The sequence below is a fragment of the Caloenas nicobarica genome, chromosome 16 (assembly GCF_036013445.1).
Source record: "Caloenas nicobarica isolate bCalNic1 chromosome 16, bCalNic1.hap1, whole genome shotgun sequence".
NCBI lineage: Eukaryota > Metazoa > Chordata > Aves > Columbiformes > Columbidae > Caloenas > Caloenas nicobarica.
In genome coordinates this window covers 14,600,919-14,622,268 of record NC_088260.1, presented here as the reverse complement: position 1 = coordinate 14,622,268, position 21,350 = coordinate 14,600,919, and the positions used below count along the sequence as shown (strand labels likewise).

The following is a 21,350-nucleotide window of genomic DNA, read 5'->3' as shown; positions in this document are numbered from 1 at the left end:
TGTCTTCAAGCAGATGCTGAAGGTGTTCCTGTACAGCTGTGAAGCACAGACTGTTGTTTTGTTCAGGGAACTGATTTTGAACTGGTTTACTGAGAGATGGACGTCAGCTGCCTGACCTCATATAGGTCAGTGCATTACACCTCAACAGCTAGCAAGGTTTTATGGATAATCTTGGGTTCAGTTACATTGTTTTGTATATGAGCTTATTTCACTTTCCTAACAGAGGGAAGATTTTGGCCATGACTCCTGCGGGATCCAGCTCTGGATCGGTACCTCTGGATGCTGCTAGCAGTGACACGATCCCTTTGTGTCTCATGAGTTGGTCTGACAGGGCAGGCTGGTGCCTTTCTGCAACCAGCTGGGTCTTAGGTGACTTTCTGAAACATCTCTATGGGCTTGCTGGGACTGAGGCTCTGGGCAGCCAGATGGTTTCTCCTCCTGTAGTGTCAACTGAAATTGTACCAAGAACCATTTTGCTTCGACCTGGTTAACTCCAGGAATAGAGGAAGGACACCCAGAAATGTGCACTGTCCTCTGCTCTGACCCACACAGCCTGGAGATTTTGGGTGGCTCGGTCAGCGGGAGCACAACCTGTGCCTCCCAAAGGCCCAAGGGGGCCATCAGTGGGGAAATTAGGAGATGTGAAGCAGGCCTGAGGGGATGGCTTCCAATTGCCATCATTAAGGTCCAAACAAAGCAAAGGCATCTTAGACAAATGGCTGATACTCAGGGACAGGAGCTCTGACAACACCCCGAAGTCCCTTGTAAAACCAGACAGACCAACTAGAAACCAACCCTTTGGACTGCGCATCAGCATCTTTGGGGGCTTGGGGAAGATGGGGGTGTCCTCTGGTGAGGCACATTTGGGAGCCACCCTTCTGCCATCCAGCCACCGCCTGCGCAGCTGGCTGGGGTCCCCGCTGTGCTCCCCACCCCAGGGCCTCACTGCCTGCCCAGAGCGCAGCCCCGTCCTGCGGCACCGCGGCCGCTTTCTGCCGCAGGAAACCCACCACAGCAAATGGCTACTCCAGGTTAGCAGGGGGTTTGGTTTGCTCGTGAGTCGGCTGTGACAATCGGCGGTGGCAGACCTCCGAGCAGGCTGGTTGCCTTCCAGAAGAAAGCCCAGCCTCTGTGTAGGTGACAGTGTCTTTGTTTCGGCTTTCTCTTTGCTCTCCTTTATGTGGCTCACGTTGTCTCATTGGCACGTTCTGCTCACCACAGCATCTCATTTTGGTATGAACCCACTTATGTGCAGTTTTATTTCCCTTCTGGCTTGATGCTGAGGATGTCCTGGATGTTCCTCCCAGCTCATCCTCCATCACCTGCTCCTCTTCAGCACTCACCTCTTGCCTCCTTTTGTCCAACCTCTGTGTGGTATTTTATGTTTTACACTAAATTATTTTCCTGTATCACTGATATATTGATGTCTTGAGACTCTGTTTCTCTGATACAAATCCCTTTTCCCTTTCTTCCTGCCAGTTTTAGCAAAGGGCCACACAGCAGTTACTGCATGTGACTTCTCTGCTGCGTTTTTCCCCAGTGCTCCCAAATCTTCCTCTACATTTGTGCACCATCCTTGCATGGCTTTTTTTTTTTTTTTTTTTTGCATTTGCTCTTGCATAAATATTGGCTTGCTGATTTCTTTGGATGCTCTTGTGAGAGAGCTCTTTGCTCTTCCTGCTCCATTTCAGGTTCCCCTTTGCAAATGAGCTTGTTCAGCAGCTCCACACGTACCTCATCGCGCTTTGCAGTCTGCAGACAAGCTTGTGTGGTTTTTGTCCTGTTAATAGTCTGTCCCCAATGGGTACCCCTCAGTAGCCATTATCAAATGGCATGTGTTCACTTTGCACTGACCTCTTGTTCCTCTATAGTCTGGATTACTTACTCAACATGCTCCAGGCTTTGAAGGTGCTCCTGCAACACACCTGGGATTTGGTGGAGGTCACGCCATGCACAGCAGAGTGGGAGTTTGAAGGTGTGCGGGAAGGAGTGTGCGTGTTTTGGAGGGATGTAGCTGAAAACAGAGGGATACATCCAGATATTATGAGCTGGTGCTTCAGGGGAGAAATTGCAGTGCTTGGCATCTGTTTCCTGCCACTTCTGTATTTTCTTTTCATTGGAAAGATCTTGAGGCACTTTCTAAGCTGCACAAAGCCTGCTTTGCCTGTGTTAAAATATCCTTTGGAAACAGTTTTAACTTGCTGCCCACATCGGGAGGCTTTGTGAAAAATATACGGCAAAACCATAGTAAAACTCAAAACCAAAGTAAAGTTCAAGTAGAGGTACAAATGGGTAAAATTAATTAGATGTTCTATTTATTGCCAATTGTGTTGTATTCATCTTTCCTGTTTTCAGTCAAGGCATATAACCAAAAAGGTTTATCCTAATTCTTAGTCTGTACCAAATCTGAAAGCACTATCAGTCAAAGCTAATGAGCTAAACACAACTTGAAGTGGACTGTTTGCCAGCCCCCTTTATATGTGAAAAATGTTGTCTTAATAGTATAAAAGAAAAGGGGGGTTGGTGCAAAATGGCCTGATATTAAAAACTCATTCTCAAATAAATAATTGTTCCAAAGTGAATGGGATTTCTGCAGGAATGAGCATTACTGGAAAGGGGAACCTTGCAGGACCAGCAATAAAGTAGATTTCTTTTTTCCATCACCAAATAATAAAAGCAAAAAAACCTGACTGAAATGTATTTAGGGTAAAATAACTGTATTTGGGCTGTGACCTATGTGCTTAGAGATTTAATTACCAAACATAGGTCTTTGGAAAGTTATTAAAGTCTGAACATAAATGATACAAGGGCTTTTGTAATTTTAACCTTTGAAAGGATGATTGAATTTATAAACTTCATAACTGAATTTACTGTCAACTCTCAGGCCGGTGACCCCAGCGTCACATTTTCCCCTTGTCACTCAGGTCACCGGGAGTGTGTAGGGCTCGGTGCGACTTGTCCCCGTGCTCCGTGCACCCCTGTGCTCCTGCTGCCCGTCCTGCCTGCGGCTGTCTGTGCGGGCAGCAGCGCTGCTCGCCGCCTTGCCTTCCCCCGCCGCCGGTACCGCTTCTCACAGAGCTTTTCTACCCAACGCAGGCTGTGAACGACGCCTGGAGCCCGGGACGGTGGGAGCAGGCGGTTTATCGGTGAGGATGTGCTCATGCTCTCGCTGACCTGCCCGCCGCCATGGGAGGATGCTTCTCGAAGCCCAAACCAGGTGACCGCCCTCCAGCTCCGTGCCTTGTCACAGTGTCCCTGGGGGGAGAAGTAGGTCAGCAGTGGTGGATGCTGGCTGGGGGAATGTTAATTCTCGGCTCCCGCAGAGAGGATTACTGGCTCATTAATCCCCCCAAATTCCTCAGCACTCTCTCTCCCAGGCAGGGAGCTGTGTGGGGGCTGTGGTGGTGCAGGGGCAGGGGCTGAGCTCAACCCACACCCCGCAATCCCACCCCAACAGCCGCTGCCAGCAATTCCCTGTCCCGTCCTCCCATACCCACCCGCAGTGCCCAGGCAGAGCTGCCCCTGCATTCCCAGCTGGTTCGTGTGGCTCCAGCTCCTTCCTTGCTGCCGCCGCTTTGCCACTCACTGGCCAGCCCTTGTGTTGTCCTTGCTGGAAGGGAATGACCAGGGAAGGAGCAGGACCACCTACTGCTCGATTTCTTGGTGCTTTCTCAGTCCCACCGCCCAGGGCAGGTCCTGGGGCTGCTCCGCTTTCTGGATTTTCTTGATGAAGCTTGTCCACGTGTGCTGCCTCCAGCAGGGAAAGCAGCTGTAGGCACCTGGACAAGGAGGATGTTCCCCTTGCTCTGCACGTTCCTGCCATAGCTGGGCTGAATGGGCTCCCCGCTCTTGGTGCTTTGGCAAAGGTGGCGTACAGAGGAGGGGAAGGGGCTGCGGTGCAGGCCATGGGGGGAAACTGGCTGGTGGGGGGAGGTCTGGTGTGGAAGTGTCAACGTTAAGCCTTGTCCCGAGCCCCTGCCAGCAACATGGGCGTGAGCAGGCACCGCGTGGTCACCCAGGCTCGTCATACCCGGCAGCACCCGCGTCGCCGCAGCGTGGGTCCCCAGGGAGCGATGCTGGTGCGCGGGGGCTGCTGCAGCCGGCGTGTCCAAAGCTGCCTTCGAGGAGAGCTCCCGTCCTGCGACTTGTTTTGGCCCCTGAAGAGGGAGCTGAAGGACGACCCTGCCCTTGTTACCTGCTCCTGCCCAAGGGCAAGGCGAATCAGAGAGTTGTGCTGATCTATCAGATCAGTCGGCATCAACACGTAGCCTTTGTGGGTGGAAAAACATCTTTTGGGGACCCTCTATTGGCAGTGTGTTGTCTTTGCGTCAGGCAGTGAGGATTTCAGGTTGAAGGACTCGAACAGTCAGAGGGGCAATACAAATTACATTTGTGACCCACTGAGTACCCACTGAGTGAGGTCTGCTGCCTTTGCTTTGCAAGGCACAAGGAGAAAATAGAGGTGGTTCTTCTGCCCTTGACCTGTACTGTGATTATTTTACAGGTCATTGCAGTGCCAAGGTAATATGGCGTTGGACACTGCAAACTGTAAGTTTTCTTTAAGGAAAACCCGCACTGTATCCTTCCTTGAAATGTTTAAGGGGTGTAAACGCATCCAGGAATAAATGCCTTTGTTGACTAAACTTATAACAAACTCTGCTGGCAGTTCCACTTTATTTTGTATACCATCAGCAAAATTGCGTTTAATCTTGGACTGACGCAGGACAAAAAGCGCTCTGCAGGCATATTTCCTGAACTGCAGATTTTCGTGTAGAGCTGTATTTGCATAGCAGGGCCAAATGACTGAAAATGCTGTCTGTGATGTAAGGCTCTCTCTGCAGCTCTGGTTCTGATTAGCAGACTTCAAAGGCTTTTGACAAGCCCCTGGTTCTTCATCTCAGCGGTTACAAAACCTGCAAAAGCAGTGAGGTAAACAAATGCATTTGCAGCTACCAATTGTTCTGGCAAAGAAATTTCACAGCCTTTTTCTATGGTTTTGTCATTCCCGTTTCTTGCAGGAACTGTGCACCCTCAGAGCTAAGTATTGGACTTTCTTATTTCTAAAAATGTACTTTTCCTGTGTAAAAATGAGGAGGAAATCATGCAGCGACAGAACAGAACTATTTTCTCCATCAGTGCTGTTTTGACATGAAGGAAATATTTCAGATGAAGCCTGAAGTCCACAGAATTTATTTAGACATTTTTGAAAGATGTGTGCAAGATCCTTCTCTCCTCCAGCTTCTTATATCCAAGCGGGAACCTCAGTCGCCCTAAGCACCCTCAGCGTTTCTCAAGATAACCTTGACATTACAGACAAGTTGCTGTTTGCCAGGAAGAGCTTTAGATGAGCAGGTCACCAGTGCAAGAGCTTTGGGCAGTGGAGTCCTGCAACAGTAAATAACTATGCTGGCTGTACTGGAGGCCAGCCTTGAAGTCTGGCTGCTGCTGCAGTACCCAACCCCATCCTGCTTTTTAAGAGTTTAATTAAGAGCTTACGTTCAAGCAGCAATGTAATCTTCCGTTATCTCTAATGCTGCAATCCCGTGATGCTGGATCCTCTTCTGAAGGCCCAGTTCTGCATATTTTTTTTCTCCGGGTGCGTGATGCATACGTGATGAGCTGCCAGCTGGCAGCTTGCGTGGGATCCCAGCACCCACTCTGGGAGAGGCAGCCAGGTCAGGATGACGAGTAACGGGAACCATCGTGAGCCAGCGACTGCTCCGTGTGAGCTGCAGCAGCACCATCGCTGCACCAGGCGTGGGAGAGCGGGTTGCAAAACCTATAAAGTTGTGGTTATTTTTCTTTGCTCCCTCTGTTTTGCTCAGTGCTTGATGGTGGGGCAGGGCAGCAACTCCAGCACAGCAGTGTGTCTGTGGGTCAGCTTTGCCTTTGCACAGAGGATGCACTTAGCTCTGCACAGGGAACGTGTCCCCATTGCAGCGATGCTGCACGCTGCTGGAGGAGGTGCCATGGGCTATGTATCCTTCTGAGCTTGGCTCTGAGCATGCCTCCAGGCTTGGCTGGCAGGTCCTACCTCCTGGTTTTTGGGAGCATGGCATTTGCCGGACAGGCCATCTGGAGAAGGAGGGTAGAGCCTAGCATGTTTGACATGATGGTTTTGTCGTTAGCTCCGTCATTTTTAATGGAAATGGATTGGAGTCCCTTTGAGACCACCTGAAGTAGTTGTTGTTGAGGTTTGGAGTTAAGAGGCAGCATGAGTGAGCCCTGAGGATGCCCGGAGAGCGCAGCTGGCAGAGCCGAGCGAGACCCCAAACACGTCCTGTGGTGATGGATTTACTCTGTGCTGGCTGCTGGAAAATAAATCCTGCTAGGGTAAACTGGGCTTTCTGGCTGTGCCCACTGTGGGTCCCTCCACCATCGCCACCCTCGATGTTTTTCTGGTTTCCAGGGCTCTTGGAGCCGTCAGCACCGTACAGCCAGCGCAAAGCTGTTTCCTGCCCTCAGTGCTCATTTGCCCTGTGCCTGCAGCCCCTGAGCAGCAAACCCTGAGACATCACAGGGTTTTGTGGCTGGAGAAGGCAGACGTACAGCTCTCCCCTCCAGCCTGGCTCCAGCATCCCCTTTGGCCAGGCATCTTCATCTTACCCAGAACCCCCAGATTCAAGACAACTCTTGGCTCATGACAGTTCTCTCTTCACCTGCACTGCCATATTAACTTAGTATTTTCCTTTTTTCTACCATTTTAAGTATGATACTTTAAATGGCCTAATACTTGTAGTTTAAATTTACTCACACTGCAAAGCTAATCCTGTGGTAAAGAAGTCTTGGGTCATTTAGTTGCCCTAATTTTCTGAAATAATGACCATAGCCCTGCACTGCAGTCCAGCCACCCTTCGCCTGCCAACATTTCCAGCCTTGTGTCTCGGGTACCTGCCTAAAAGCAGTCAGAGGCTTTGCCTTGTCCTATGAGGATGTGAATAGTGATAGAGAAGGAATAAATTTATGGGAGATGTAATGGAGTATTAATGACTGACTGCCAGGTGTTAATGACATAAAGGAAAGCGCAAGAGCATCATGTCCACAGTGTGAAAAATAAACCCCAAACATGACAAATGGGGCTGGGGCACGGTTCCTGGGCGTGTGCACAGCGGTTCCAGCTGTGCTCCCATGTAAAGGCTGAAAACCTGTCAGAAAAAAAATTGAGTGAAAATCTATGGTCTTGACAAGAGTCCATATTTTAAGCAATTCTATTATTTTTGGAGAGCTGACTAAGAGCTGGCAGTGCTGAGGTGTATGCAGATGTGTCGTATTAGGCCCTGCTAATACTCAAACTTTCATCTGCTTTTTGTATGTTCTTATGAGCCCTGGCCTGCTACCATTGTCCTTCACATATATATGTCTGTGTGTGCATATACAGATAAAAAATACACATATATGTACATGAACACACAAAACACATACATACACATATATATATGTACACAAGTGCTGTTGATGGCACACAGCAAGCAAGTATATCTATATATCTATACCTCTGCCTATATCTATATATCTAGATGCATACATTAGCCCCGGAAGCTACAGCTGTTGCCGTTGTTGCCACCTGCCATGGCAGTCCTGCTGTGTGACGGTGGTGGCCTTGGCTGGTCCCTGAGGAGTTGGCCACCGCACAGATTTGTAGGCGTGTGCCTCAAACTTCCCAGACAGTTTGCTTTAAGGTCGAGAACCTCTTCTAGCAGTTGTAGAAAAAGACTGTCAAAGGAATGGAGCGTGCTGGACCCAGCCATGCCATGCCAGTCGGATTTCAGAATTAAACTTGGGTTCATAAATATTTCATTTAAATGTCATTTTCCCTGGTGGAAATTGAAGCAGTTTGCTGGATCAGCTCAGGTGCTGCTGAGCCCAGATGCCTGGAGGGATCATCCCTCAGGAATGCAGGTCTCCAGCCAGAGGGATACCCCACGGGGCTGGGCGGAACGAGGACGAGAAGAAGAAGGAGGAGAAGGGGGATAAAGGGTCAGGGAGAGGTGAGTGAGAGTTACCCCCCCATGGAGGAAAGTGGTGAAGTGTGGACCCTGAAGCAGGAGGGAGAGAGACTTTAAACATCTTTTTCCTTGGATCATTTGTCCAGCAGTGTTGGTGAATGCTGAGCAGGGACAGCTGGGAGCGCTGTCACGTGCTGGTTCCAGAGACCTGCTGCTTTTCGCATCTGTTGTTCTAGCTGAGAAAGAAGCGAAGAGCTCAGAGTTAAATCTCCATCTTCATGCGCACAGGTTCATAGGCCCGTGGGTCAGTGGGCACTCTGGGTGCTCACCTGATACAAACGAATTTTGTTAGCTTTGGGGTGTTGGGCTGAGTGAGAGATGGGGGTTGTTCCCCACAGGGTGAATTCACTGGCATCAATGTCACCGTCGGGGCTTGAAGCCACCGGCCCTGCCACGCCGGCCCGGTCTCATCGACAGCTGCACGCTGCCTGGGCCGGGGTCTGGCTGCAAGGATGGGCAGCTGCGACCCCTCCAGATAAACGACTGATTGACTGTGATCACATGAAATGATCCTCCTGTTTCCTTGACTGATAGCATTTTCCAGGAACTGGCATAAATGGATGTTCTTTATATTTCCTAACTCTGTCCTGGAAAATCCACGTCTGCTTTCCAAACGCCATAGGAGAACAGTGCTTATGAAAAGCGGGCTCTTTGCTGGGTACCTGCAGGGAGCTGGGCTGCTTCCGTAAAGCTCCAGCTCCAGTTGCTCATAGCAACTTTTTTTTTTTCATGCATGGTGCTGGGCGTATTCACAGTTCCTCCTGCAGCTGGAAGCTGCAATAATGCAACACAACGTAATATTTTCTGTTGGTTCAGTGTGGATAGGCAGAAAATGACTTTACTGGATCTGTCTGTCAGAGCCCCAGTGAATCTTGCCCCTGGCGACTTTGAGGATTTGGCACTTTGGTGAAAAGCCACCCCATCCCCTGCCCTGCTGAGCTGGCACAAAGAGCAGAAACTCACAGGACTCTTGAAGCAACCGCCTGCCTCCCCTGCCTGGACGGCCATGGCCACTTGCTTTTCTCCCTTCCTGAATGAACAACCTTCTCCCCGACCTTTTCTTCCATCATCCTCTCAACAGACTTGCAATAAATGGTGTGGAGCAACAGATGAAGCTGAGAAGACCTGTTGCCCTTTTTTTGCTGCAGGGCTTGTCTTGCTCTTCTGGGGCACGTCGTTACCCTCTCTTTGCCTTTCCTTAACCTGTCTCATGTGTGAGCTTTAATTTTTATCTGCTGCACAGCTTGTCCTGTTCATGACACTTATAAGATGGGGAAAGTCCAGCAATCTCTCGTTTGCTTGGGACACCTCTTCAGTCTCTGGCACTCTGGTTCGCTGTAGAACTCCCCTGGGCTTTATAGCTATTAATGGCTTTAGTTTTATGAAGTCTCTAGGAGCTAAAGTGATGTTTTTCACTTTATGATACAAGAGCTCATCACCAGCTTCCCCTGGTGCTCCCCCCGGGGCTGGGGCGGGGACGGGTGGTGAGGCTGGGGGAGCGCTGCCCTTTGGGGGTCTCGGATGGACATCTGCACTACCCAGGGGGTGAGGAGAGTCCCCCCGTGCCCCCTGTCCCTGCCTGGGGAGGCGAGGACCAGCACGGGGGGCGCAGGGGCAGCACCCCGGTTGTGCCGCGCTCCATCACTGCCCTGTGCCAGCACCCAGGGTGGGGACGAGGGGCCTCACAACTCTGGTGTCCCCTCTCGAGGTGGGGGGCGACGTGCTTGCACTGGCACAAGCAGCTCCAGCGTGTCCTGGTCCACTGGTCCCCAGGCCGGGGATGCTTCTATTCTCAAACCTGTTCAGTGGCATAAACCTAAGCAAAATGGACAATCCTTGCTTTGCTCACTTAATTCTGAAGATTCGCTCTATGCCGAAAACCTCGTGCAGAAGCGATTTTGGATGTTTCTAGTTCCTTGTTAATTGGGCTCCCTCTGACAAAGCGGCTTTATACACCATGCAGCGCTGGCTTTCTCTTTCTGTTAATGTTACCTACAAACAATTAAAGGGTTTTTTGAAGCCTGTTTGAGCCCTAGAGGCCTTGGCTTGCCTCATATTTAGCTGCCTGAAGTTGTTTTCCACTAAACAGGACAGCAACTGTGACTGAGGGGTTGTTTTGCACTGATGACTAATGCCTGCTTGCAAGAATATGTACTTTATGCATGGAGAAAGAGCAGTGGAATAAGGGGTTTGGGTAATCAAGCCAAGTTTGATATCAAATATTTTATCTTGCCAAGCAAGGCAACTAAAAATGTTTATTCTGATGTCTGTCAGCCCCTTTTGAAGTCCAAGGAAGGAGGGCAAGGCAGAATGACAGCAAAACCTCCAGCTTAATTTTAATGAAAATTTCCTTCGTTCCTGCAGTTGAAGTGAAAATCGAAGTTGTGATACCTGAGAAGGAGAGAAGCAAGGAGGAGATGTCACCCAATGGGAAAGCCAGCCCCCTGATCTACAAAGTCAACGGGACTGCCCGGCATTATCACCTTGAGGAGCATCCCATTGCCAGCAATCCCTACCACAACCCCAAGGATGTGGTGGAAGCATCCGTGTGCCATGTGAAGGACCTGGAGAATGGACAGTAAGTGGCTAAAGGTTTTGCAGGTAAAACTTGAGAGACCTTATAACCCAAACCAAACCCTCTATCTTGTTCTTTAGTGGTTCTGGAGACGATAATTTAACTGAGTAAATTTTTTTCTTCTCTTCTTAAACAACGACATCATGTACAAGTGACAACTGTTTTTTACCAGAACGTCTGCTGTTCCCTGCACAGTCTATCCTAGGGCTTGAAAGATGTGTTGTTCTGTAGCAGAATTTCTCAACAGGCTCTGCTCAGCTTGCATTAGACAACCCTGACAAATTTTTATAAATGTATAGTCTTAGTAGTTTTACAAAGCAGCATGACTAGTGCACGGATGGAGCTGATGGCGTAGATCGTGTGCTACATCATTTCTGCAGTGCCTTGCTCTTCTAGCCAAACTCTTCTCTTTCAATTTGCTGTTTCACCAGTGATGCAATTTTCTAAATTTTTTGGTAATGGCAACACACTTCAGCTGTGTACAGTTTCACTACCCTGATTTTAAGAGTTTTCTGAAGTCTCTAGAGTGCCTGTCCTGGTCACAGTGGTTTACAAACCGGTGTTTATTTTCTGGGTAGAGGTGCCTTTTCTGTAGTGTGTTCCGTTAGTCTGATGGCCAACACCTCAGCAGGCTCTGTCCTTGTGTGAAAGAAAATGTAGTTCAAAATAGCTCTTATTCCAGTGAAGGAGTGATGTCAGGTGTGTGGGACACAGCAGGAGTCTGGCAACTATTTGCTTTAAATTGAGCTATTGTTTGTGATAATGTTCTAGAATAATCCATGTACTACAAGCTACTTTGTGCTAAACATAAGGGGCTTCACAGGCTATAAATTCTTCTCATTAGGTAAGTTCATCGAGGAATAAACAGGTTTTTTTCATTGTGGTGGGAATTTACATATCAGACCATTCTACAAAGGGATGCACAGGTCTCTGTTGGATTAAATCTTTGTGTGATGAGGTGTGGCTGATTCTGCAAGCTCTGCTGCAGCTCAGAGAAGTGATGGAGGGCCATCAGGACCTGGAGGCGAATGGCCATCCCCGGTGAGAGGTGGGGATGAGGAGTCGGTAGAGATGCCCCGGACTGGACGGCAGGCGTAGCGGTGCCGGGCTGGCTGCTTCCAGGAGCGGAGGGGCCACCCCTGCCCCTGCGCAGGTGAGGACAATAGCCAGGCTGGGGAACGGGAGACCTGGGGCAGAGCACAGGTGGGGACTGGGATTGCTCTGAAGCTGGAGCAAAGCAAAAAGGGGATACTATCCCGGGAAATACTGGTTGCACAGGGAGGATCCTGTTCCAGTGTCAAGACGTAGCCTGCTGGCTGAACACCAAGTGTTCACGGAGGCAGCTTCTGCTGACTTAATGTTTAGTGCGTTACTAAAAGAGCGTGCTCTGCTTTGGTGCCCCAGTGCAAGAAGGAAGCTGGAAAATTAGGAGGGCTTCGATAGATACATTGACTGGAAAGCATGCAGCATGGAAGATGAAGAGCTCTGCCGGTCATGGGAGTTGGCGGCAGTCTGTGAGAACATACCTGGCTGCAGGCAGCTCCTCAGCTGAAGCCAGGCCTAGAAACTGGCATCGGTCTGGAAGCTGGGATCACACTTCAACTGTGTGCGCGTGAAGCTACTGAAACACTCTACCAGGCACATCAGTGGACGTGCATTCACTGGGCTTTTTCTAGCAAACTGAGTCTAGCTCAAAAGAGAGGTGCTGCGAGAAGGTCCTGCAGCTCATGTAAGCAACGGGTCAGACCAAAGGAGCCCCTCCTGCTCTGATATCTGGAGGGATTTTCTGAGACACTGGACAGGGTGTGCATGGGCACAGACGCAGTGCGGAGCACCGGCACAGGGGTTCGGGCACCTCTCAGTTGTGTTAGCGGAGTCTGCAAGCACAAGGTACTCCTTCTGCTCACCCTTTCTGGCACCAAGACGGTCTGAGTAGAACCAGTAAAAGATACTGGAGGATAAACTCCCAGCAGGTTAACTGGGAGGGGTCAATGAGCTGCAGACAGAAAACAGCCCCCCCGGTGCTCCCTCAGCTCCTGAGCAAAGGTCCTTTGCAGGCCAGACCTGAGTTTTAGCTGGTGCTTCCCGAGTGGAGGGTGGAGTGGGGCAACAGGACAAATTCCCAACTGAGTAAATAGCTCAGCTGGGAACAGTGCAGCCTAAATCACCCTCTTGCTTGCTCTGGAGTGACTGTGGGATTGGGAGTCTTGCGGGTGGCTGTGTGCTGCCTTGAAGACACCAGGTCTTGTTTTTGACTCTCTCAGATCACACAGTTCCTTGGGTAAGCTATAAACTCTTTCACTTATCTTATCTTATCTTCCCGTAGAGTTATGGTTGTCATTTAACAAATAGCAGGTTTTATCTGAAGTCCTGCGCAGCTGAGGAATGCAGTAAGACTTGTACTGCTCCGTTCCCCTTGTGCTGACAAAGGACCTCCAAGTGCCAAGTGTCCTACACAGGGAGTGAGCAGAGCTGCATCGCTGGGCAGTGGAGCTGCCAATCTAATGGGACAACGTGATTCCCAGGGGCAGGTGTGATGAGCTCTGCTGCTGGTTTTGCCCAAGGTGGCAAGGAAATAAAGCATTTGCTCTTACTCTGTTGGGACAGTCAATGCAGGTGGAGCAGGCACATGCATGGAGACTTTTCCAAGGTGAATCTGAAGGTGTTACAGGTGTGCTGGTGGACTGAAACCTGGTCTCATCACCATGACTGTGATGCAGAGAATCGGACAAGTGTGCAAGCGACAGGATAGAGCTGAGAAGTTACCCAAAGAGGAATGAGCATGCAAAATGTCTCCCATTTGTCTGAGACCTGTCATGCATGCACCACATTGGTGGATCACACATGGCCAGTAGCTTTCCTGAGCACATGGGGTTTGCTATGTGCACACCAGTGCTGTATAAAGTACACCAAATACAACCTGAACATGCCAGGCTTGCTGTAGAGATGGTCCACTTAGTGCAATGGGAACAACCAGGATTTCCAGATAAACATGAAGTTATGTGGGGACAGGCTTTCTGGCTGCAAGAAAGCACGTGTCCAGGGAACAGCAGCTCTGTGCTAGCTCCGCACTCAGGGCCCTGCAAAATGAGGGCTTGTGTCTAGGCTCTCTGCTTTCCTCCATGGTGAGCTGGAGGGCTCTGCTGTAGGGAGGCAGCTGGTGATGATTGCATTGGGAAGAAGTTCAGTGCCTCACACAGGGCCATGGCTTGCACAGAGTGTGTCAGGGCTGTGATTGGAAAGGGAACACCTGAGCAGTGAGAAAAGGAGGTGAGGACAGGACATGTTCATATGAAAGGTCTGGTGGAGACATAGTGAGAGACCAGAGAGTAAATGTCTGCTCAATGCAGGGCAATGTCAGTCTCACCCAATGCTGCTTGGGCAGCCTGTGCTGCCCTTGTAGCTGGAAAGCTGCAGATATCCCCTTGGCAAAGATCTGAGCAGGTAGAGGAGATGGGTCTCCATGCTGGAGAGGACTCTGCAGAGAGGAGCAATGGGTGGCCTCCTGGAAATGATGAATGGTTGAAAGACTCATATTTCAATGACAGTGCAACTACCCAGTGTAATGCGACTGCCTATGTGCCGCCTGGCTCTGTATATGGTCTGCAGGGCTTGGAAACTTGCAAATAAGAGCACATGTTGCAGCTGCCTTGCAAAACCGGTGCCCGGGCAGCCTGCAGCAAGCAGAGTAATGGGCCCAGCCTGGGCGCTGCTGGGCGCCGGGGGATGCTGTTGGTGCTGCAAGTCAGCTCTGGGTCAAGCCAAAAGAGTTAGAAAGGATTTTCTAAAATGCTTCTATCCAGCACTAATGGCATCATTAATCACTCATTCAGCAGATGGAGATGCTCCAGAACTCTTTCTGTCTTTGCAGACAAGATGCATGATTGACAAAGAGATGCTTTTGGCCAGGACAGGGGTGGCTGGAGCCTCAGCCTGGCTTGGCTGGTCAAGGACCGGGTGACTGCAGGTGGGGAGGTGTGACCCAGAATGCCTAAAAACTGCGAAGCTTGTGTGTAAAGGATTCCTGCTCTGCTAATCATGCTTTTGTCCAGGGTGCCGCACAAGCAGCTGTGGTGTTTCAAAGAGCACCTGAATCTCTCTGGAGGAACAGCTCAAGGGTTTGCTTTGGTCCTTTGCGAACAGGGGGCTGCGTGACAGCGGTGCCGGGGAAGCAAAGTCCCTCCGTGATGCAGAGCTGGGGCCAGTGGCCCAGAGCAGGCGGGCTGGTCACTGTGTGAGCTTTACTCTGCAAAAACAGCTGAGGGTAACAACAAGGAAGTTACATGTAGGTGTATCCTGTCCTGGTGGCTTTATCAGGAAAAGGTGACCCACATTGTTGACCCTGGGATGTGTTCAGGGCACACCAGAGCACGACCCCTGAGGTTCAGGGAGACAGACCCCAAGGCCAGAGTATGCAAAGGGTCAGAATTGCCTCTCTTGGTTTTCAAGTCTCAGAAATGTTGTGTTTGAGTGGGTGAAGAAGCCTGGCAGGGACCTGCTGAACCACTGAGGCCAGGAGGGGAGATGATGTCACAGTAAAAGCAGTTTGGTGTCTTGCTCCCAGACTACTGAAAAGCTTTATTCTGACTCCCTGGACTTGGATGGAGACCACCAGGCACTTCCTGGGCAGCTGGGGAGGTGCTTTGGGCCACCTCTTGGCATAGTGATGGATGAAGAAGCTGCTGCTCAATGGCCCAGCTTGGATGTGCCCCAGGCTGGAAGCAGCAGAGCCACCTCCAAAGCTGGCTTGGTGACAGAAGTGACCCACAGCTCTGAGTCACCTGGAGCCAGTGGTGAGCAAGCTGGAGCTGGGGGGGAGCCTGGTGGGACCAGGGCTGGGGTGCAGGGCGAGGGGGTGGCATCCTCTGCCAGACAGATGCTCTGCCATGTGCTTTCCGTGCTCCTCCTCCCCAGGATGCGGGAAGTGGACCTGGGCTGCGGGAAGGCTCTGCTGATCAAGGAGGGTGGTGAGTTCCACGCCGTGGGACATAAGTGCCCCCACTATGGGGCCCCACTGGTCAAAGGTCAGTCTGCATCACATCCTAGGAGACTAACTAAGGGAATCAAAGTGTTGGCAAAAGAGAGCTCAGTGGTCATCCAGCTGCGCTGCACAGGCATGAGACATTGCCACAGCGCACGCTCAGCATCACCCCAGCATCTTCTTACTAGGGGAGGCATGAGCAGAAAGCTGGGGTTGCACAAAACTTCTGGGAGCACTTTGCTGCAGGTCTGGTTTGCTGGTGAGCGCAGCTTATCACTGCTGGTCACAGGGCTGGGACTTCTTTGTGTGACTTTGAAGAACAGAACAGCACAGGCACCATTAAATTTGGCTTTGCTTCATTCTTTAGCTGAACATCTCTTGGAGGGTATGAAATAGCTGCAGCACTGTCCCCACACAAAGCCCGATTGTATAAGGCTTCTCATATAGTTCTATTTATCACCTCCCAGGCACTGAAGAGTTAAAAAAAAGTCTTAAAGAGAAAAAAAAATCACCTTTTGATTTTCCAGGCTACTCAGCCTTAAAAAAAAAAAAAACCACAGCTCCCTGTAAATCAAAATCCTGTCTGTGGGAGAAGGGGAAGCTCTTTGAGCTGATGGGATCCTTTCAGTAGCAAAAAGAAATGTTGCTGATGTTACTGAAAGACGTAGGATGAGGTACAGTGAGTTTCCATCTTGTCATTTAAAAATCCTGTCATTTTCTCAGCATGGGCTTCAGGCAGGTCCCCAGCCAGAGTCTGAGTGATGGCAGCAGGCAGTGCTGGCCCAGCTGCATGCTGGAGAGATGCGTCACCCAAACTGGGGCAGGGGCGGCTTGCCGGAGGTGGGATCCTGGGGAAGACATCAGAGCATCCTGACGAGAGCCCACAGGACAGTGCTGGGCAGCCACAGCAGGCCGGGAGCCGCAGGGCCGGGAGCCGCAGGGCCGGGTGCTGCAGGGCCGGGAGCCGCAGGGCCGGGAGCCGCAGGGCCAGGTGCCGCAGGGCCGGGTGCCACAGGGCCGGGTGCCGCAGGGCCGGGAGCCGCAGGGCCGGGAGCCACAGGGCCGGGTGCCGCAGGGCCGGGAGCCGCAGGGCCGGGTGCTGCAGGGCCGGGAGCCGCAGGGCCGGGAGCCACAGGGCCGGGTGCCGCAGGGCCGGGAGCCACAGGGCCAGGTGCCGCAGGGCCGGGAGCCGCAGGGCCGGGAGCCACAGGGCCGGGTGCCGCAGGGCCGGGAGCCACAGGGCCGGGAGCCACAGGGCCGGGAGCCGCAGGGCCGGGAGCCACAGGGCCGGGTGCCGCAGGGCTGGGTACTGCAGGGCCGGGTACTGCAGGGCCAGGTGCCGCAGGGCCAGGTGCCGCAGGGCCAGGTGCCGCAGGGCCGGGAGCCACAGGGCCAGGTACTGCAGGGCCGGGAGCCGCAGGGCCGGGAGCCACAGGGCCGGGTGCCGCAGGGCCGGGTGCCGCAGGGCCGGGTGCCGCAGGGCCGGGGGCCGCAGGGCCGGGTACTGCAGGGCCAGGTGCCGCAGGCCAGGTGCCGCAGGGCCAGGTGCCGCAGGGCCGGGAGCCACAGGGCCAGGTACTGCAGGGCCAGGTGCCACAGGGCCGGGAGCCGCAGGGCCGGGAGCCGCAGGGCCAGGAGCCGCAGGGCCAGGAGCCGCAGCCACGGTCTTGGCCCCTTGCCTGGGGCCTGTGTCTCGCTGGGCAGGGCAAAGAGCCCCACGCAGCTCCGGTGGCCAATGGAGGTGAGAGCCTGCCTGCCTTGCAGAGACCTGTGGGTGCAGCCCGGAGACTGGCCGCTTGCGCAGGGATCTCCTTGGGGAATACAGGATTTGCTGCAGAAGTGCAGGGGCTGCCTCTGTGTCCCCACACGTGGTGGGTGATAAGACGTGGCATGGCTGTGCCTTGGCAAGCAAAGGTGCAAGCTCAGGACCAGTTTGGTGTGGCCAAATTGTAGCCGTTTGCTCTGCTCCAGCGTTGGGAGCCAGCTCTTTGAAGCAGGGAAAGCCAAAGTTCAAGGTAGCAGCCTCTGAGCAAGCACTTGCGAGAAGCCTACTCGTGGCTTTGAGCATGCCTCGTGCTTTCCTGGTGGTGTGCAGACTCTTTGCTGTGTCAGGATCTGTTCTGAACTTACTTATTCTAAATAAGTGGTGCTCTGTTTGAGGCTCTGCCTGCTCCAGGTGCTACCAAGGCTTGCGGAGGTGATTCCGAGACCCTGGAGACTGCAGCCCCAGGCCCTGCTGCAGAGTGAGGTTAGTCCAGAGCAGGCAGCTTTGGACCTGCGCTCACATGCGCTGGAAGGGCACCGTCAGCGAGGGCATTTTAGATGGCATCCCTCATACTGGATCCCAGTTGGTAACTGTGGTCACCCTCTGTCCCAAATGGCTGGACCAGTCCCACACGCAGATGACCATCCAGGTCCACAACATCTGCCATAGGTCCTCTAGGAGAGGTGACACCTCTGGGTAAAGAAGGAGTATCACAGGGCTGAACTCACAGAGTCTGGACTTGAAAGCTGCTCTATGTGGAACAGCACGGCTCCTGCTGCTGTAGGAGACCCTGGGCAGCAACCTTGATCTTCAGGAGGTCAGCCTCACTCAGCAGTGGTGTCCACGTTGTGGACAAGCCAAGGGATCCACCATCACTGGGGCAGCAGGAGGGAGGCCTGGCCTCTGCCACCCCTGCCCTGGCCAGGTCATGGCAGCTCGATCTCTGCGGGCGGTGGGCAGGGGTGGGAGGCAGCTGCAGGGCAGCACCAACTCTGCTCTGCCATGTTCCGTGCAGGGGTTCTGTCCAAAGGAAGAGTCCGCTGTCCCTGGCATGGAGCTTGCTTCAACATCAGCACAGGCGACATAGAGGACTTTCCTGGCTTGGACAGCTTACCCCGGTTCCAGGTGAGACCTTCATTCTTGCAGCAGCTAGGGAAATCGGAGAATCACAGAATGGTTTGAATTGGAAGGGACCTTTAAATATCGCTTAGTCCAACCCTCCTGCTGGGCCAGGGCATCTTTTACCAGATCACGTTGCTCAAAGCCCCGTCCAACCTGAACTTGAGCCCTTCCAGGGATGGGGCATCCACAGCTTCTCTGGGCAGCCTATGCCAGTGTCTCAGCACCCTCATTGTAAAAAATTTCTTCCTTATGTCCAATCTAAATCTACCCTCTTGCAGTTCAAAACCATTGCTCCATGTCCTGTCACTGCAGACTCTGCTAAAAAGTCCATCTCCGTCTTTCATTATCAGTCCCCTTTTAAGTCCAGAAAGGCCACAATAAGGTCCCCCCAGAGCTTCTCTTCTCCAGCTGAACACCCCAGCTCTCTCAGCCTGTCCTCCCAGCAGAGCTGTTCCAGCCTCGGATCATTTCTGGGGCTCCTCTGGCCCCTCTCCAGCAGGTCCATGTGTGTCCTGTGCTGAGGACCCAGAGCTGAACCAGCACTGCAGGGGGGTCTCACCAGAGCGGAGCAGAGGGGCAGGATCCCCCCAAACCTGCTGCCCACGGGGCTGGGGATGCAGCCCAAGATAAGATTGGCCTTCTGGGCTGCAAGCGCGCATTGCCGGCTCATGTCCAATCTTTCAAACCCCAGAACCCCAAGTCCTTCTCCTGGGGGCTGCTCTCCATCCCTTCATCCCCAGCCTGTGTTGATACCAGGGGTTGCCCTGACCCAGGTGCAGGACTTTGCACTTGGCCTTGTTGAACTTCAGGAGGTTCACATGGGCCTGTCCTGGTCCCTCTGGGTGGCATCCCATCCCCCAGGCATGTCAACCGCAGCACTCAGCTTGGTGTCATCCACAAAATGGCTGTTTGCAAGGAGATAAACATGCTCTTTGAAGGCGTGGAGCAAACAATTTCCATGCACATACTGGGTGGCCTGCAGAGTGCAACACCTCACCCAGCTCTCCTTCCTCCCTGCAGCTCTCATTGCATCCACCCATGGGCATCAGACATCTCCTGGTCACCTGGGCTGGAGGTGCACAGTCTGGGAAGTCTCTTGAGCAGGAGTGGGGTGGGACTGAGAAACCAGCCATAAGCCTGAGATGGAAATCAGGTTTTACACCGACCACCAGTGTGTAGCTGATATGAGACAGGAAACATCTTACAGTCTTGAGCTGGCACGAGCCCTGCCATGGCCTGAGACGCTCTCACAGGAGACCTGGTGAGATCGCTGCTCTGTTCGCTAGTTGTTGCAGAGAGGCAGTAATCACTCTCTTCATGCTGGAGGCACTCACCGTCCTGCAAACCACTGCTGTTCTGTCACCCTCAGGTGAAGATTGAGAAGGAGAAGGTGTACATCCGAGCAAGCAAGCAGGTGAGGAGCCACTGACATCCCAAAATCAAGGCCCATGCTTTTGCTTTTCGCTCTGTGGGCATGGGGTGGGGGGAATGCTTTTCTTTGGGCTCTCTGGCAGAAGCAGTACCTGAACAGGAGGGTATGTGAGCATCCAACATGGCTAAACCACAGGTCCACCTGTCCCGGTCCTGTCTCAAGCAACAGCCTGAAGTTGCGCGGAGGCACGAGTGGAGCAGGGCAGAGGTGCAGTGTCCCCTCCCTGGTCCTGCCTGTGCTCCCCCAGCCTCCTGCAGCTGCCGGACACCTCAGCTGGGGTGTCCATGGATTCAGGAGGTCTTACCAGGTGTTTGTCTGAACTTGTCCTGTTTCCTTAAGCAACTTTTAATTTAATTTGCCCATGGAAACAGGCCTCTTCCACCAGCCTTTTGGCCTTGTCTGCTGGGTCTGAATGTGACATGGCGAGGACAGAGGTCGTCTGTGCTCTTGAGCCCAGACATCAGCTCTGTTGGAAAGGAACCTATTCCTGCCTGGCTACCCAGGTTAAAGCTGAGAAAAGATAATGACTTTTCTTCTTGTCATTGGTGGCATAGGCTCTTCAGACACAGAGGAGGACAAAGATGATGGCAAAGTGCATCTCCTTGAGCAACTATAACCTGAGCAGTACCAACGTGCTGATCATCGGTGCAGGTATCGGGTGGCATGTGCTGGGACCGCCATGTGTGTCCTCTCCCGGGTGGGTGTGCAGAGAGCAAGGTGTCTGTGTACCACGCACCTTCTGGCACCCCTCCTGTGTCCAGAGGTTCTTCATGGTCTTTTTTGTCCTACATACTAATGGTCCAAAGGTGCCCTGTGCTTCTGGTCTGTAGAGCTTTGCTGTTCCCTGTCACAGTCCTCTGTAGTGGGTGCCCTGAACCCTCTTTTCTCTAGACTCTCCCTAGATACATCAGTAATCCCTGATTTCCACAACCAATATGTGTGAAGTCCTCTCAGATGTTCCCATTATGTGGATACAACTTTTCCTCTTGGACCCTGCACATCTCTGTCTCATCGCATTGCAGCTGCCTGCAGCTGCAAAGCTCTCACCTCAAAGCGCTTCTCTGAAGATAACTTCTTCCATCTTCTTAGAAAATATCAGATCCCTGCATGGAATAGCGAAACTGCCAAGCTAGCTTTTCTTATCTCTTGTCCCAGCTCCCATTGTATAATGCAATTTTTGTAGAAAGCCTCATGGAGTGGATCCCACCTTCCGAGTTTGCCTGTTTCTGTAATGGGTTGGGCGCTACCCTGGGCCATACTGTGGTGAAATGGAGGGTGGTAGGAGGATGCCAGCTGCCCGGTGTTGGAGCTGGGGCTGGGAGGGAACAGCTGCTGCTGGCACAAGGGTTGTTCTCACTTGATCACAGCTCCCAGGTCACCAGCGATCTCCTGCTCCTGACATCTGAGTTGCAGCTCACAGCCTGCGCAGAGGGGAAAGCCAGCCTGGCCAGCTTTTCCCTCGCTGCTGG

At 52.4% G+C, this 21,350-nt stretch overlaps 1 protein-coding gene across 3 annotated transcripts in view; it reads left to right on the top strand.

Annotated features, from left to right (window-relative positions):
- The first annotated feature begins 3,186 nt into the window (after nt 1-3,186).
- AIFM3 (apoptosis inducing factor mitochondria associated 3) overlaps nt 3,187-21,350 on the top strand; it is a 36,732-nt gene continuing 18,568 nt past the window's right edge. For 2 of the 3 annotated variants that reach the window (XM_065646419.1, XM_065646418.1), the window contains exons 1-6: nt 3,187-3,217; nt 10,371-10,584; nt 15,496-15,605; nt 18,343-18,452; nt 19,819-19,863; nt 20,436-20,532. In XM_065646419.1, the coding sequence (XP_065502491.1) occupies nt 3,187-3,217; nt 10,371-10,584; nt 15,496-15,605; nt 18,343-18,452; nt 19,819-19,863; nt 20,436-20,532 (607 nt within the window). Of the gene's footprint in view, nt 3,221-10,355; nt 10,585-15,495; nt 15,606-18,342; nt 18,453-19,818; nt 19,864-20,435; nt 20,533-21,350 lie in introns of all 3 variants that reach the window. The other variant, XM_065646417.1, reaches the window with a different exon arrangement.